The sequence below is a fragment of the Falco cherrug genome, chromosome 1 (genome assembly GCF_023634085.1).
Source record: "Falco cherrug isolate bFalChe1 chromosome 1, bFalChe1.pri, whole genome shotgun sequence".
NCBI classification, from domain to species: Eukaryota; Metazoa; Chordata; class Aves; order Falconiformes; family Falconidae; genus Falco; species Falco cherrug.
The window spans coordinates 124,648,312-124,660,605 of record NC_073697.1 but is presented as its reverse complement, the minus strand read 5'-3'; the positions used below and the strand labels follow the sequence as shown (position 1 = coordinate 124,660,605).

Below are 12,294 nucleotides of genomic sequence, written 5' to 3'. Positions count from 1 at the left end.
ACATAGCATTCTTCCTGGTACGCAATTTTCCTTAGGATCACCAATGCTTCCAAATAGGAAGCAAAGTCAAGTCTACTGCAGCCCCTCCTAGACATCAGAGCCAGGTTAAGAAATGCAATAAACAGCATATGGGGCACAACACATGCAGAGCCAGAGCTTCTAATAAAGATGCTTCTGTTTGTCAGAAACTGAACAGAAATTAAACCATGAAAACAAATTAGGATATGCTGTCCACAAGATCAGGTGCACTTTCTTTCTTTAAAGATCTTTTTACTCTCTCCCTTAGTAAGTATTTACAATCTAAATTCCTCTTCCAGAAAGTTTACCTTAGGAAAGACACCGATACTTTGCAAAAGATTTTCAAATTTCACTGATGAAACAAATATTCCAAGTCACGGCACACACGCAGACCTAGAAGTCATATGAAAACATGCTCTGACCAAGATGAAACAGCCACCTCCCAATTACTATTTACACTTTGGGAAGCATCTATATAAACTTCAGATGTTTTGCACACAAAACAGACTGGAACCAGACTGTAAACATTTGCTCTTCGTTCAGTGCACTGACCCACTGGCTCCATGACTTCATGTGTTTGCTACTCAAACTGCATTTAATCTAACACTGAAGCAGTAGTGGGTCTGTAAATCTGCCATCCATCATTTAGAGCTTTACTTGCTTCCAAGTTGTACAAGACTGGCAAAGGCTCCCAAAAACATGACAAATATTTGGCATGTGGAAAACATATCGGCACTAAAAGTGGCCAGATTGAACTTTAAGATGCTTGAAAAGCCCATTATTGCATACACTGTAAACTGAATCACTACACTTCAAAAGCAGAACCCTACACTAGACACCAGTGCATGCACTGAAGTATCCCTAGGATTCAATCTTAGAGTACATTTGGTGCCTGTTTCAGCCTCATGAGAAACGCTCATGACCAAATGCTTTTTAGTTCCTTCCTCTGCCTCAATTAGCAGAATCCATTTCAATTAAGTTCGGGTATTTCTGTTTGCAAAGGGTGACATACTAATATATAAGATCCTGTTACAAGCTATCTGAAAAAGATTCAGTGATAATTTACCAGGTCTTGTGAAAGACCTGCATGTACCATTAGATAAATGTTAATATTTTTAGAAACGTTAAAACCTGTGTCTAAGGCACTCAAAGTAAGGTACACAAGACTCCTAAATAGCAGCAACATCCAAGAGGTTGCAAACATTTCACATCACTTGTAGAATGTCATACTAGAAATCAACTAAAACCAGAAAAACTAGAAATAAATTACTAAAGCAACTATGTAACTGTTTGCTAGTGAAAACAGTGAAAGGTCCCAATATCACCCACATGTGGAATTTTAGTAGATGACCCTGCACCAAGTTTTTTTTTACATGCTACTCTGTGTAGGTATTTTGAATTACAGATGGGTGTCAGCCCACTGTGTTTCCTCCCCTGGAAATTCTGTGTCCTCTTTATTTGGTCACCAGTGGCTGATCAAATACCATCATGTGCCCAGTGAGAAGCACTTGCAGGTGGTCTGCTGATACTCCCATTGGTTTGCTTAAAATTATGTCTCGGACATCACTGAACAAAGGAAAAAGATACAGAAACTCATGTATGATTATGCATTCCTGTACCTCTTATCCATGAAAAGAATTTGGGGTCTTTCCAGTTCCTTGTTTATGTCACTGAAGAGGAACATTACATTATAATCCACTTATTTTAACTGAGGAGACTATGAAGCACTGGAAAAACATTTAAGCATTTTTAAGAACTGTGCAACATGGTACAGTGAATTAAGCGTTGTAAAAGGCAGCTCACTGCCTGTTAAGAGTCAAAAAAAATTATTCTCTGAAATAGTTGAAGTTGCCCATTATTGTGATGATAAAGAACTGGGGGTATTTTCTGTATTCAGAAGTCCTCAACTTTTCCAGCTCTGTTACCTGATGTTTCTTGTTAATGCAGACATGCCAGTGAAGAAGATACTGGAAATAATTTAGGACCATCTTTAGCTGCTGATACAGTCTTAAAGAATTTTATTAATAATTTAAATCTGACCCATCAAACTACTTTGTTTGCAGAGTATAAGGGTTGTAGAGTATAACGGTGAGTCTTTGGGATTATTCCAAGACTTTTACTTGGATTAAATATATTTATCGTTTGAGGCTAAAGAGTTAACTAATATTGTGTTCTATGACCCATTTAATAATCTTTAAGATATGAAAAAAGGCTTCATATTCCACAGCAATACAAGACACCACTTGGCATCAGCTAGACTCCATTAGCACCATCAGTAACACGGCTCTACACCTTCTGAACTTCTCAACTACATTGCAATAAATGTAGATACTTACAAAAAAACCACTAAGCACCAGTAGGCACAACACTGGTATGGTATCTTGCCTTCCACATGAAAACTAGTACAGTTATTCTATTGCTTTTCGTGCATAGTAAGGTCAGCTGCACTTACGTTCTCACATTTTCTTAAGCAACTTCCTCAGCTACCACAAGCTAAAGTTTCCTACCACTTTGCTAGTTCTGCATGAGGTACAGCATGAACTCAGAACTTATAAATAGCATTTATCATTAACTGAAGTTTAGGTCAATAAAGACAGCCAAAACAGTCATCCAAATACAACCTGAGTGTAGTATGTGCTCAGTGAGAGCAGACCTAACTAGCCTCTAAGGCTGAAGTCTTGTTACAGTAAGCTCAACTTAGGGAACAGCAGCACAAATCAACACAGCCCCTGGCACAGCATCTTAATCCTAAAGGATCCCATATTTACATATGAAAAAGATCATTCTATATTCTTTGCCTCAGGTGCAAAATTAATTTCAGCTATATAGATGGAAGATCACAGCTGCATTCATACCACATGTTTTGCCAGCATGGAGACTTGCTGACAGCTATGAATATTGCAACTTTGTAGTGTAGATCGGGCTTATATTTAGTAAGTCATTTCCAAACGGACAGAGAATGGCATAGCCATTGCTACATTTAAATTCTGTGAAGTAATGTAATGAGACAGTTCTACAGGTACTAACATGTAGTATCTTGCACCTTAGTAGCCAGCAAGGAATCGGCTCTGAATGAATGTCTGTACCAAGGTCTCATGTTACACTGGAAGCAGCAGAAGCAGCAAAAGCGCATCTAACACATTTGCGTAAATTCAAAAGAATCTGCTGAGAACAGGTTCACACATTTGAGATGTGTGAAAGGCTGAGAAAGGCTCTTCCTCTGAAGTCGTTAGAGGTTGTTGGTGTGCACAGCATATTCAGAAGGGCACTTACATATTTTACCATTATTTAATCAAGGCTCAGTTATAGAAATCCAAATTTTTGCAAAAAGTAGGTCACCTTTTAGTCTTCCACAACAGAAGGTTCAGAAAATTAAGGCATATGATTATCAACACGACATAGCTTGTAAAAGACAGAGTATGTATAAGAACACATGGCTCTGCCCCCACACTGTATTGTGAAAGTCCACATTTTAAAAGCAGTGGTTCCCCATAAACAGGTATCTGGATTGAGTCAGAATTAAAAATTCCATCCTCAGAGGCTGCACTGAAACCACACAGAAAAGATACACTTGTACAAGCTAACTGTAGCACACAGGACTCTAAACTAGCAATCTTGGTTGGAAGATAGTATGCTTCCATTTAGCTTGTGTGCTGGGGTGACATGTCCAGGTGAAGATAGCTCCCACTGGAAGACCTCTCAGTCCAGAGCCACATCCATGCTTAAAAATCATAGTGACAAAAAATAAAAAAAGTTTTAAAAAAAGAAAATCAGTAACACTCAGAAAAAATTATAGCAAAGATGTTCTACAGAAGAACTAGATTAGCTTGCACTACAACATCAATTGGCAATACAAGACCATTCCTCTCCAAACACTTCAATACTTCACTGCTAACAAGAACAGTCAGCAGGCAGGAAAGGAAGAGTGGTGGAAAGAGAAGGCGGCAGTCCCAGAAACAGTCCTCTAAGGCACAGTGACTCCAAGTCCCAATTTGGAAAACAATTTAAAAAATGGCACTTTATGATAAATGTAGTATAACAGTTCACATGAAGACCTTTCAGCTCGATTAAAATATTATGGTCGATTCCCATTACCTGAGCACTAGTATACACATTGAAGGGTTTCTGGCAACAAACCAAGAATAAAGGAACTCAAGCCTCCTTAATGTTTGACTCCAGTGTTAATCCCTATACAGAGCCTTATTAATACGAACCCAAAGCCAGCATTATCTTGTCATTGGGGCAGGAAAAACAGCAAACCTTCAAGAATTCCGAGTCTTTTCTCAGGATTTGAAGGACTCATTTTTAAATATAAATTTGCAAAGCACTTTTCTTTCCATAGTTATAGCAACAATCTTTGATAAATCCTTTTCACATAACAGATGAAAGATGGCAAGTAGCTCTAACTTATCCAAGGGCTTTAAGGAATCATGCTCACTGTACACATGCTATCCTGTGATTTGATCTTTGGCAAACCTATTGACTGGGAAAAACAGTTCCTATTTCAACACATACAAAGCAGCAGCTTTTTGTTTTCCCCACAGAAATCTAAGCAATATTCAGTGTAATTACAACATCATATTTAAATAAAGTAACACTGAATTACACGATTAAGTGCCCAAACAGTCAATGCATGTGTTTACAGAAACATTGGGTGACTGGATCTGGTGTCTGTAACGAAAAAGATTTTCTATCAGTCTGAGAAACTTTCTACCAACAGTTTATGCACTCAAGCATGTCCTAATAGAAGCACCACCTACACACTTCAAGCAGAAACAGAGTGGGACAACTGAACACCCAACCCCAGAACCAAGAGGAGATCTGGGAAAGGAAGAGGGGAAGACATCGCTATCCTCCAGCTTAGGGGTGTGAGGAGGCTGCAGAAGATGAATACCAGCAGGAGTATCAACACATTACAGAGGGCACAAGCTATTGAAAGGCTTCTGAAATTTAATCTTGCAAATATGGTGTAGATGCTTTTAAAGCATGACGGGTAAGATACTTTTTTACAGGTTCTGTGCTTGTGACTTCAGAGAGACGCTACGGGACTGACCGCACTATTGTTTCATAAGATGGGCACCCACACTTGAGAAAGAGGAAGACCTCAACAATGACCAACATAGTCTGGCTTCAAACAGAGCTGACCTCCACAGGATCGCTACTCTATGATCAAGCACATTGCAAGGACCCGTCACCTAGGCACCTGAAAGAATGGTAAGTTTTGCTAATACTTTGCAGTGGCCATATGAGGACTCAGTATTTCCAGTAAAACTAATTTAATGTTCTCATGTGTACAACAGCCCCAGCAGTATTCAGAGACAGAACCCAGAAAATTCCAACCAGAATAAGCTAAAATACAATATTCCAGTAAACTGAACAACGCTTTTCAAAAATACAACCCTGCAACAGAAAAATGTTGCAGAGAAGCTGCAGCAAAACTAGCAGTGTAACTTCAAGCTGAACACGCCTTTTCCTGTCTTCTATAATCTGATCTAGCACTTGCAGACATGTCACAGAAGTAAACATGATCCAGATGTAAATGCATCATCCTATCTTCCTTACTGCATCATCTGCAGTTCTATGCAAATGTGGACAGAATAAAGTGTTAACACTGCCCCTGTGCATTGCAGGTTCATGGCATAAAACCAACATTCAGCGTAATTTGCAAGTAGGACAAGTATCTACCTGAAGATCAACAACTGCTGGTAGCAAACATCCAAATCCACCCAAAAGTTAACTTTAACAAGAACAAACCTTTAACACATTCAAAGCTTATCATGTGTCTGAGCAACTGGGCTCTCATCCCAATTTTCCATTCTCAGAGAATTAAAGACTCCTGCAGACTACTTCAAAACGCTTCTCTGTTAACAACTCTCGCAGCAAATTCACGAAATGCAAGTCCATGGCAAACGCACCAAAGTGAGAGGCAGCGCACAACGGTACCCTTACTCAGAAGTGCTTTTCGCGGTGTTATTAGATATGCAGCAGCACAGCACTAGACGCTCCTCAGCTGCCAGTGCCTCAAAGCAGATCTCAATGAGAACAGCAAACCTTTACAACTACACAGCTGAATAGCTCATGAGTAGAAACATCAAGGCTAGGAAATGTCTAGTTAAATTGCTTTGCATGTTGCAGAGTTAAGATAATGGCTACGTTTATCCAAGTCATTTCAGGAGATTTTTGCTGGAAATCAACTTGCAATGAGAAACCTGAAATGTTAATCAGATGTCAGAAACCGTTAAGACTGATTCAGACTAACTCTGTAATTAATCTACGTTAGCCATCTGACTAGAGGCCACGAGAAAAGTAAGCACGGTAGATGGAGAGAAAGCTTGAGGATAAGCGGAATCTTCAGTGTAAGTTACAGGGACTAAGCCAGAGCACCAAAATAGTCTTTAGTTAACCGTGTTAGTGGAACTATCAGCCAAATTACTTCGGTTTGTAATAAAATTTGAGGGATTATAATATTAACCACCTGAGAAGTATTGAAGTGGCATGTATTGTACTAAGCTGTAATTAGCTCTTTCCAGTTTTAAAGCACTATACAAGCGTGACCTAATGAATTTTCGTAATACTGCTGTTAGTGGCCAGAAGGCCCCTATTTTTATACCAAGGAAAATAAATCATATAGACTATCCCCATGACCACTCCAGTTAACAAAATGAGGAAGGACACTCCAATAAACTAGGCATGGAAATGCTGATTCCTAATTCCATTAAAATACAACCTAGTTCTGTTTTTCCCCTCTCATGCTGCTATAAAAAGACCACAACATTTCTTCAGGCTCCCAGCATCATCTCTGGCATTGTAAGTGAAAGATGATGGAGGAAAATGAAAAAAGCAAGAACAGCTCGATGATCTACATCACAAAAGTACATACATCTTTAAGTGTTAACCATATATGTGCAGAAATTTTAATCTTAAATCCTCTTTCTCTGTACTTCCTATCTGTCCAAGCTACACATGACTTCTACAATTACACTCTTGCTTCCTTTCCTCCAGAACTTCTATGTAAATTTTAACATTTTTCACTCCTTATCCATCACTGCTCTGTTCTTCATTTGCTCACTTCTACCTTTGCCCCAAAGTGCCCTATTCCCATGATAAACAATACTTTTCCAGCATTCCTGCCTGCGGGCTCTTAATATGAACCATGTTTTTTAGTGCAGTGTCAAACTCCTTGCAGTGAAAAAAGTTAAACTCACTCAACACTCTGAAGTCAAGAGGATATAGAGTCAAATAATACTCTTCTACCACGCTCAGTCCCAGCATTTTACACATTTTTTTAATGCCACTTTTCCCTCTCTCCTACTCATCTAATGATTGCTGGTCTCTCTCCTTTCATTACATTTTTGTGCCATAAGCAGTTGAACTGGAAGCAGAACAGTATTTTTCTCTTATTCCCCATTTTACAACGCTAAAATTTTCAGTCTTGAATCCTTACTTCAAGAGTCCGTACTCGATACAACTGAAACGTCTGTGTCTCTTCCAACTTCCCCCTGCTCTGCCTCCTGATTCGGGTACGCCTGTCACTCCCTCCTTAACCATCTGTGTCTTCTTTCCATATTATAGCACATATCTAAACTCTCTGAACACTCTTCTCCAAAGCCTGTCAGCAGGTACGGCAAAAATACATACCGCTTTCAGGAGTTTTCCGCCCGCCATCCTGCCACCCACATGCAGCTCTGTCATAAGTTACGCTTGAAGCTTACTGGGATAAAACTGAGACTTCACACTTGGCCAGCACTGATCACACTGCTTGCATGCAATACAATGACATCATTCAGCTTTGCTTTTTTTCTTCCTCATGTTTATAACTTGGCATAAATATGTCAGGCTGAGATTTTGAAAGGATTTAGGAAATAAAGCAATGTAAAGTATAAATGAAGCAGTTACCTTACTTTCAAAAATTAGTATTAGAACCGTACTCAACTATTAAGAGCCCTTAAAAAAAATATTCTTGAGTTCTGGCTAAAACACAACACGATCCATATATATTTTTGCAGAGAACATCATACAGATTTAGGGATTTCCAAAAGAAAGCAACAGTTGGGTTTTTTTCCCGGACAGATTCAGAGCACATTCTTCAAATCCTACTCAAAGTGAAACTCTGTACATGCTTCAGTTATGGGAAGAACCTAATTCTCAGAGACTCAAAGATGACAGAATAGTAATAGCTCCCTTTTCCTTCACTACTTAGCCTGAAGTCACTAAACATGCTTAAACAAAGACAAAACAATTTTATTTAACGGATTTTCAAACAGATTACTTCAGCACAGTGACATATGCACCAGAAAAGGATCTTGACTACAGTAGAGCAATTACCCTTTTACTATCACTTTGAAGGAAAAACACAAGGAGCAACAGGTCTCATTAGAAACTTATTTACATAGCTCAGAACTAGGCTGGGCAGGTGATAGGCTACTGGAGCACCTGCCCATTCTGCAATCTCTAGAAGACTTTCTGTGATCAGTGCAATACATATTTATAGTGCATTTACACAACCTATTTAAGTCAGAGTGTGATTACACAACATTCTTAATAGCTCAACAGGAGACATCATCAGCTATTGTTCAGATTCACACTAACACAAAGGTTATTTTTAAGACATAAAAGCACAAAGCCACTTAGGTTTAAGACACCTACAAGTACAGATTTAATCTATTTTAAGGTTCTCAACCACTAACCCCCACAAAACCCTATGCCAGTGGCATTTACTACACAGGCCTATGAGCCAATAACCACCAAATTTAACTTAAATTCTTTGTTTCCTTTTGCAGCACTTGCATGGAAATGGAGCAAAGGGACTTCAGCTGTCACAGACAGTTAAAGCTCCAGCTCAAGAATCAAGACACGTTACTTCTTCCTTTCCAACCCCACTATTGACTCCATCTCAGCCTCACTATTAAACTGTATACTCCATCTCCAGCTGAGAACTCCGATATAACAAAAATCTCATTACATGAGTATTAACATAGACATTCAAAATTAAACAGGAAGTATACAAAGGGAATGTTTGCTAGATTGCTCAAATTGGAATAGAGAAGGGAGTGGTTTTTAAATTCTTCTCATTAACCCATGCATATCTTTTCTTAAAAATCACGTTACTATAAAGTCTTCCTTTACTGCAAATCATTTTGTTTTGTTTTGGTTTTAAGTTGATACACTAGTTAACAAAGGGTGGAAATAACCATATGGTAAAAACACTATGCAGTTTCTAGCTTTGTTAGAAAACATAAAAGCCCTCTGTACTTCAGCTTTCTCACATATGAAATGAGGACAATTATGTCAAAAGCTCTTTATTATTCTTGGTTTTTTTAAAAAAAAAAGGGGGCGGGGAAGAGATAAATGCATCTGTTTGTAATACCACAGTGCAACAGTCTGCCACTCAAAAATGTTTAAGGTCTGTAAGGATCAGTGTCTTACAGAAAAGCAACACAGGAACGAGAATCATACGTACTCAATTAAAAACACTGAAACACAAATCTTACCAGCTGGAATTCTCTGCGCCTGTCGTATGCATGCTGGATACCGCTATCCGCCCATAGAGCTCTTATGGCTGGAAGGTACTGTAAAAAAACTGCCGTCTCCACCATGCCTTGCACCACCATGACTGACCGAGTATCAAAAGCCATCATCGTATCTCCATTACTCTGGTTAGCAGGATCTCCCCAAGGGATATGAAGTTTCTCTCTGGCATCTACGAGGACTCTCACACCTTTAACAACATGAAAGAGCACTGCAATTAGAGCTTCTCAGCATCTACTATTTCACTAGCCTACAAATCTGCGAAGATTCAAACAATGCACTTACTCTGTACAGTCAAAGCTCAACAGGACTATCCACCCAGTAGGAAATCAGTTTCTGAAAGACCCATTCAAAGCGCTACATTTTCAGGTAATATCAAAACACAAGGTATTTGCCATCTGAAAACCATGGCCGTGATCAACAATATAATATCCATCCTACAAGTTAAACTCCTGAAAAAGTGCTATTTTTAATTACTAAATCCCTAGTCCGTGCTACCAAGGAAACTTTTACCTGGCACGAACACAAGACAAACGAAGTATGTTTAAAAGCTTATTTCAGAGTATGTTAAACCATCAGACAGCTTATTTTAAGGTTCCCTACTTTTTGTATTCTTACAAACTTGGCATCTAGTTACTACTGTCTTTAACATTTTCAGAGATACAAAGACAGTATTTACTAAAATCACAGCACTTTTTAGAAAATATGGTTTCACTGCTGAAGTGCAGAAGGAGTTGCATCACCTAAAGATGTCCCTGCACTTTTTTTGTTGTTTTGGTAAACATTCTCTAGGAGAAACAGAGTATTTTAAACCTCCCTTATAAAGGAATAAATCAAAAATTACTCTGCTCATACTAACAAGGGAAATTAATCCTAGTACTGATTTTACTGATGAAGAAGAAAATTCCAGAAAGAATAAGCCACCGTAAAGACATGGGGAGAGGTATAAGAACATTAAGATGTAGTAACGAACAACTCTATAATAACATATTTGTTCAATGCCAAAGTATTTTTTCAAGCTTCACTCTCTTTCCATAATTTTTCAAACTGTCAAAAGCGATGACTGCAGGAAAGCTGCCTCCAAAAGAGATCTGCAGCTCCTACGGTGTATTTTCACAGAGCAGGAAGTACCTTACTTTATTAATAAACTATAACCTGGTCAACATACACGCTCATGATTTCTACTGCCTTGCTATTTATAGTTTTTCCGGGCTTGATTTGTAAACAGCTTTGTATAACCATTCTCCCTCGGAGTCACTGGAGCTCAGCTCCGGTCAAGCGCGGGGCCGAGGCCTGACAACCTTCGTTGCTCCCAGACGCTCACGGAGACCGTGCAGCTATCGCACAGCCCGAACCTAAAACGCGACGAGCGATTTAGATCAGAGAGCGAAATAAGCGAGGGTGACAGCAGCGAAATCCAGAGCCGCTCCTACCCGTGCGCGGCGGTTCTGGCAGCGCACCCGTGAGGGGGGCTCCGTCCGTGGATGTGTCAGCCCCGTCCGCAGCGCCACGGCCGCGCTCCCCGCAGCAGGGCCAAGTGCGGAGGCGCTGCCCCCCGCCGCCGGACACGGCTCCCCCTCACGCCCCCTCAGGTGCATCTGCCCCCCATCCATGGCCGCGATCGCGCCACCGGGACCTGGCCAAGCCGGGACCTCACGGACCGAACGCGCTGCTCCGCCGGCAGGAGCCACGGCGGGGCCCCCGGGCAGCGCCCGCGGCGGGGCAGGGCCGGCGGCGCTGACATGCGGCGGGCCCGGCCGCTCGCCCTCGGCGGGAGGAAGGGTGAGGCGCCCCAAGCCAGAGCGCCGACCGGGCGGCAGCGGCCCCGCGGCTCCCCCCGGCCCGGGGGACCCCCTCCCTCCGCTCCCGCCCGCAGGCCGCCGCCCCCCCGCCCTCCCCCCGCAGGCCGCCGGCCCGGTGCCTGGCAGGGCGGGCCGGCCTCGCCGCCGCCGCTCACCCACCCTTGATCACGTTGCTGTAGATGGTGGCGCGGAACTCCTCGCGGGCCGCCCGGTCCCAGTCCTGCCCGTGGATGATCCGCATCTGCTTGAGGAAGGTGGACTTGCCGCTCTCGCCCGCGCCCAGCAGCAGGATCTTGACGAGGCGCTTCACGTACGTCTTCTCGCGGTTGAGGCACTTGTCGATCTCCTTGGACTTGCGCTGCTGCTCGGCCTCACCGCTGGTGAGCAGGCAGCCGGGGAAGCAGCCCGACAGCACGGAGCGCGACGGCAGGAAGTCCGCCATCTTAGCGAGCACTGCCAGCGAGGGAGCGGCCGCCCGGCCCGGCCCGCACCAGCCCGCTCTCTGCCCGCGCACGCGCGCCCGCCGCCCCGCCCCGCCCCACGCGCTCGCTCCCGCCTCACCCGCCCGCTCACGTGACCGCGCGCCGCCGCCCGCGTCACGTGACGCGCCCAGCTTCCCCCCCCCTCGCAGCCCGCCTCCGACGGGAGGCATCACGTGGCCTTCGCTCGCTCCAGCCCGTAGCGGGGGCCCCGCCCACCGCGGCGACTCACAGGAAATGGCGGGAAGCGGCGGCGGGCGCTGCCGGCTGTGAGGCTGGCGGGGCCGCGTCCGTAGCTGTGACCGAGGCGAGGCGTGTGCTCACCTGAGGGACCGTGAGGCCCGGGCTCAACCCGTCCCACCGGCGACACCGCCGCCGGTGCAGGGGAGCTGACAGGCGGGCGGCCGGGGGAGGTCAGCCCTCGGTCAGGGGGGGCAGGATGACTCTTGCCAGCTAAGCAGTTTTTG

General features: G+C 43.0%; 1 protein-coding gene across 1 annotated transcript in view; it reads right to left on the bottom strand.

The window, feature by feature from the left end:
• Nucleotides 1–11,875, bottom strand: part of GNA13 (G protein subunit alpha 13) — a 29,345-nt gene extending 17,470 nt beyond the window's left edge. The window contains exons 1-2 of the mRNA XM_055727677.1: nt 11,508–11,875; nt 9,510–9,736 (exon numbers count right to left, since the gene is read on the bottom strand). Coding sequence (XP_055583652.1) covers nt 9,510–9,736; nt 11,508–11,790 — 510 coding nt within the window. The 5' untranslated portion in view covers nt 11,791–11,875. The remainder of the gene's footprint in view (nt 1–9,509; nt 9,737–11,507) is intronic.
• Nucleotides 11,876–12,294: the final 419 nt, after the last annotated feature.